At 37.2% G+C, this 5,869-nt stretch overlaps 1 protein-coding gene across 1 annotated transcript in view; it reads left to right on the forward strand.

Annotated features, from left to right (window-relative positions):
• Positions 1 to 1,323, forward strand: part of LOC138027084 (melanocortin receptor 5-like) — a 1,686-nt gene extending 363 nt beyond the window's left edge. Inside the window, exon 1 of the mRNA XM_068874587.1 lies at positions 1 to 1,323. This exon is cut by the window's left edge and continues 363 nt beyond it. Within this exon, the coding sequence (XP_068730688.1) occupies positions 1 to 622 (622 nt within the window). The 3' untranslated portion in view covers positions 623 to 1,323.
• Positions 1,324 to 5,869: the final 4,546 nt, after the last annotated feature.

Raw genomic sequence — 5,869 nt, forward strand, 5'->3', positions numbered from 1 at the left:
CTTCTGCCTCTTTGTTCATCGCAACACGTTTGTGACCGGAAATATGTTGTGCGCAGTGTCCATTCTAACTATGACCACCATAGCAGTTGAGAGGCTTCTCGCTCTCACGTTGGGCCTGAGATACGGACAAGTTGTCACCCTAAAGAGGATCTATGTACTTTTGATGATTTATTGGGTTTTCTCCATCGCTGGCTCTACACTACACTTTGTGGACTACCTCGTGTCCTTATCGTATAGCTATATAACCACTTCACTTTGTCTTGCAATCTCAATCTATTGCTATGCGAAGATTTTTTTTATTTTGCGTAAAAATTGTCAAAATCGAATAAGGGACCAAGTCCAACCAAGCGAAGCATATCAACTAAACATTGCACGATATAGAAAAGCTGTCAATAGCGCACTGTTGCTGCAGGTGACTCTTGTCATTTGTTATTTTCCGTTTATTATGGTGGCGTTCTTTACGACTGCATTGGGAATATCCCCAGCTATTTACCTTGCCGGGAATATCACGATTTCGCTAGTTTTTCTGAACTCATCGTTGAATCCTGTTCTTTATTGCTGGAAGATCAAAGAAGTCAGGAATTCTGTAAAAGAAACTGTCAGAAAACTCTGCCATTTGTAGAATTAGACGCGGTTCTCCAACACATTGCTCTCAGGCTATTTCTTTCAATATGGACTAAGGAGTTCTTGTGAATTTTCGAACTTTTTACAATCAATCAATCAATCTTCTAATAACTATTAAGCATTTCTGCTAATGAACTTAATAAAAGAAATATGCATATACTGTAAAGGGGAATGAGCGAATGGTGCAATCATCTTCAATTAATTTTTCTGTAACACAGGTTGAGTTTCTTTTGGAAAATCCGAGATAAGATACTTCATCCAAGATCGTACAGAGTCCCCCCGTCCAAAGAAACGAAAAATGATATTCAGAAGGGATTTCAATATTAGTAAATTGTTTTGGAAAAGATTGGTGGCTCACGTAAATTCACGTAACCACCCGAGCCGATTTTGAAAGGTAAAGTTCCTAACAAAGATTGCTCACCTTATCAATTTCCTGAATTTACGAGCTTACATCTCCAGCTTATCCATGTAGAGCATCTTTTAGGTGTTACGGAGGTCGTGGATTCGAATCCTGCTTAGGACACTGATTGACCGGAGAGAGATATGATTTATACTGATTTCTTTTGCCGTTGTAAATGTTCGTAGTTTTTCTTATTTGATTGTACACGTGTGATTATTTTTCCTTCAAATTTATATGTGATTCGTATCACAGCTTCATGTTATCACTTCTGCACGAGGTTATTTAGGATGTCGAATTATCTCATTTGCTACGTTTCTCTGTCTATTTAGTAACATTAGTTTCGAATGACTATTGTTTCAGTTTTTACGTGATTTCGACAAATAAACTAATGAAGGAAAAGAAAGACCTATATTTGGATTTGTAGTAAAGCTCATCTCAAAACACTGAAAACACTACAGCACTGATTAACAACCTGAGGGGAAGTTAGTGTAACTAAATTAAATAGGACGACTTTTGCTCAGTATGCGGAAACTTCAGTTACTCTCACCAACACCAGCCCCTCTTAGGAGTATTCTTAATTCATAAAATTTTCACATCACCACTGGGTTCAAACCATTTGCTATAATAGAGCTTTTAGTTGAGAATGTAAATGTATTCGGTTCACAGCAGGAACCCCACACTGAAAGGATTGCTTCATGTGCAAGCCTTTTTCGGCCTTAAAGAGCAACAATCTGATTTTTAGTGCAACAAATATGTTGTATGGGACGTCGAAGACAAAAGGCGAATTTAATAGATCGCCGAATGACAAAAACTTGTATGTGTGAAACAATTTCCCCCTTTAGGTTCGCTAAAAAAATTACAGCTTCAGGAAACACAGTGCAGAAAAGAGGTACTTCAGTCCCAAAAGATATAACAAACGAGGCATTCTAATTGGTCAATAATCAATGAAAGCCACAGATAGCCAATCAAATGCTAGCAATGCATGGCGCAATTGTTTCTTCTGCTTGTGCATAATTACGATGTTTTTTACTTAAATATCTGAAAGGTATCCGACTTATACTCTAGCTAGAACGGAATTTAGTCTTTTGTCCAGCAAAATGGAAAATGGAATTACGAGGCGGTGATTTCGTCTGCTAAAAGCAATGCACTAGACCCCTTTGAGTAATACATTTTACCTCCCTCTTTGACAAAACAATTACAAAATATTTCTTCGAGCGCAAGGCTTCAGACAGCCTCAAATCTTTCAAAATTCGATGAAAATCCGAATTTATAACATGCAGTGGAGTGATCAGAACTATGGGTGCTGTGTTGGGGCTTCGTTGCGACACAATTGTCTTCTCAATTTAACAATAACTTTATTTTTCACTGGAGTGAATAAAGAACTCTTTCTCTGACGTTAAAAACTATGGCTACCTATTAATAATTTGCAAGAAAGAAGAAGGCTACAAATTCCTGTCATGTTTATGAGGAAACTGCTCGCGTGTTAAATTTCAACCCACATTTGCAAATTCGTTAAGCTCGAATATTAGATAGCAGGATGAATCCACAACGGCCGAAAAATCTCACAAAAACCTTTTACGGCGTAAAATGTGTTGAAACGAAGAAGATATTTGCTATTCTATTAGAGGCCAAAATACTCTTCCAATTTCAGTTGGCGTGCGTGCAAATAACAAACAATCCACAACCATATGCAATTAAATAAATATCTCAAGGCCGCTGGAGAACCTTTACCATGAATAATAATTAAGCACAAAACAGACAACAAGCTTTCTTTCAAATTATTCTTCACTGGCACATTTCCACTTGTTATTTTTTTTTAACCTGAAGACTGTGCAGAGTTGAGTACAAAATACATGTAAACAGCCAGACAACTGAGATGAATACGGATGCATTCAAGTCGTTCGATTCCTTCAAAGTTTGTCAAACCCATCAAGATAGAGAATTTGTAAATAACAGCACAGTTAGTAAATAAAATATTAGAAACAAAGCTCACTTTAATACTTGACGGCGGTATGCAGTCATCTCGTCATCAATATGTAATCAAAGTCACTACCAAGACGAGTTATCTCACCACCTTGCAGTTGCTAAATTTCTTAAGTAAAACTTTACCGAGTATGTCTACTTCATATACCTAAAACTAGATGGTAGATGCCAAGGGGAAGGGAGATATTCAATAAACCCACTCGAGAAAAGAAACAAAACAATAGTTTGAGGATACGAGCGTGGTTTTAATAACCGCCGAGTACTATGATTCATGTGACTCATTGAAACTACGTACTTAGTGAAGCTATGATCCTCCCAGTTAATAAACGTAATTTTAGCAATTGCTTAGAGAAGCCTGAAAATCTGCTCTCAAACGATTAGAGCTGACGCAACTGAAGGAAAAAATCCACTCTGTATTCCAAAACCGGTCTTGCAACCTGATACAGCGTACTCTGCAGTGAACCTATCATTCTCGTTCCCAGAGCTGCGATCCTCTTGGCCAGCGCCTCGGATCGACTCCCCACTGATTGGTCAGATGGGAACACAATAAAAATGATAACCGGAAGAAATCGGAAGAGAATGGCCGAAGGGATTCTATTTTCTGTTTGCCGTACTTGCAACAGATATATTATTAGTAACAACCATCCTTTGGATTTATTTGGTGAAAAGACAATTAGGGAAGGAATCGTACGGGATTGAGAAGAGTTTTCTGGTTTGAAAATTTCTGTCGACGATGGTTTATTACCATCGCGAATATGTAGATCTTGCTACGTTACGGTCACAACATTTCAGGAGTTTATAAAGACGGTAGTTCATTCGAAAGCTCAGCACGAGTCGGTTATCCGATCTAAAAGAAGGAAGTCTATGCAGCAGAGCCCGTCCTTCACCAGGTGTGGGACGCGAGAAAAAAAGGAGCAAGGTCAGCTGGTTATATGTTACGCAGGATTTTTGACTAAGCTCTACCGATTAATGTGTTTACGGTGTAATTATTGTTCATGTGTTGAATATGTCCGTGGTGAGGAAGAAAAGATTAAGCCAACAGCTAACCCGGTTATAGCGTACTTTTTTGTTACATTCTCTTATTGCAATAATGAAATTTGTAAGTATATTTTCTTTGTGTAATATCAGTAATATCGTATTAAAGTTGGAACTTGATTCCTTCCATGTCCAGTTTGCATTAGTTATAAGAAAATCATACAACTAAGGTTGATACAAAAGGCTTCAGTTGAGAGCAACCCCTGATGAAAAGGGACTACAGCCCCTGATGAAAAATGGGGATAAAGGGGGGAGGAGGGCTATCCAAAAAATGGATAAATTCCTGTCAAGTTCAATCTCAAGTGATCTTGACAACCTGCATCTTCTGGATAGTTTCTTATCCAGAGGAGAGCTTGAAGGATTCTCCTGCTGGTACACAGCTACTGAAAAACAACTTTTGGGTTCTCATTTTCAGAGGACCCCATTACATGCTAAATTGTCTCCATGTTACATTGATTGCATATAGTGTCACGGTTAACAGGAAAATTTGGTTTTATCACATATTTTGATAAAGGTGGAATTACCACCATGAATGATTTGGAAAGCTGACGTTCCGACTGTTAGCCCATCGTCAGAGCGAATGTTTAGTCAGCTAAAAAGAGATCAACATAATTCAGACTGTCCCTGTTTGCACCATAAAAGAGAAGCCCCACATGCATTTTGGACTATTTTGCCAGATGCACCCAACAGGCAAAGGCTTGGTTGAATCTGCTTCAATGGCTATTGCTTAATAGAAAACTGCCTTCCCGAAGTGCTTCTCTTGAGATAAAGCAACCGATCAAAAAGTTATATTTTGTTGTGTTACTTAAGCAGTAGAGGACGTCCATGTTTACATAGCTTCATCTAAATGCCAAGAGCAGTTGAGAGAATTCTTGACAGTTAAGCAAACCCGAGTCACAGTCGAGGGTTTGCATAACATACACACCCATATTTCCAACCAGCCAATCAAAAGGTGCATCTGACAACACATAACCAATCAAAATTCATGTGACGTCATAGCTGTGTTTACATACTCTCATCTAAACACATCTATTGACCGATATTAATGGAGTGCGTTTACTATCCTAATTATTTTATAATTTAGAATGTGCAATGATATTCACACGCAAAATACAGTGTGCCTGTTATTGGCAATAATAATAAAATTATGATAACTCTTAGAACAACAAAGTTAGTCATTTATCTTATTACTTTCAATAATTTGCTCAAACCAACAAACTGAAGATGAAGACCATGAATAATCAGTAATTTATTTGTGATCAATCATTGTTAAAATTCACATTAAAAATATTAATGGTATTTTGCATCATTTGTTAACTGAATAAAACAGTGAATATATCAAACAACTGTCAACAATGATGAATAGTGGAGCAAAACCTCAGCAGATTTTGAAAAATTGTGATGGAAGACATGGTTTTTGGAGATGCAATTAAGGCAGTTACCCTTAAGAATATCAACGACCAGTGCAAGAAGCTGTGCAAAAAGAGTGATATAGTTCCTCAGTTTTCCTAGTGCCAAGATGTAAGAACAAGGTGTCCAATGATATATATTTTCTAAAAATATGTAAACACATTAATATTTTTGTGAAATTCAGGCAACTTAAATGACTTCATCCTGCATGTAGTTACATTTTGATCAAGATTTGTCCCCCAACATCATTATTTTTCATCAGTAGGTTTAAAATACAAAGGAAATTATTGGGAATCAAACAATAATTATTTAGGTTGGATTCATTTTAACTGAAATTTAACTTTGAAGTTCAACAGTTACAGAGTAAATTAACTACTGGGTGCAAATATACAGATTTGATCCAGTCAGTCAGGGAGC

This window comes from Montipora capricornis, chromosome 12 (assembly GCF_036669925.1).
Source record: "Montipora capricornis isolate CH-2021 chromosome 12, ASM3666992v2, whole genome shotgun sequence".
NCBI lineage: Eukaryota > Metazoa > Cnidaria > Anthozoa > Scleractinia > Acroporidae > Montipora > Montipora capricornis.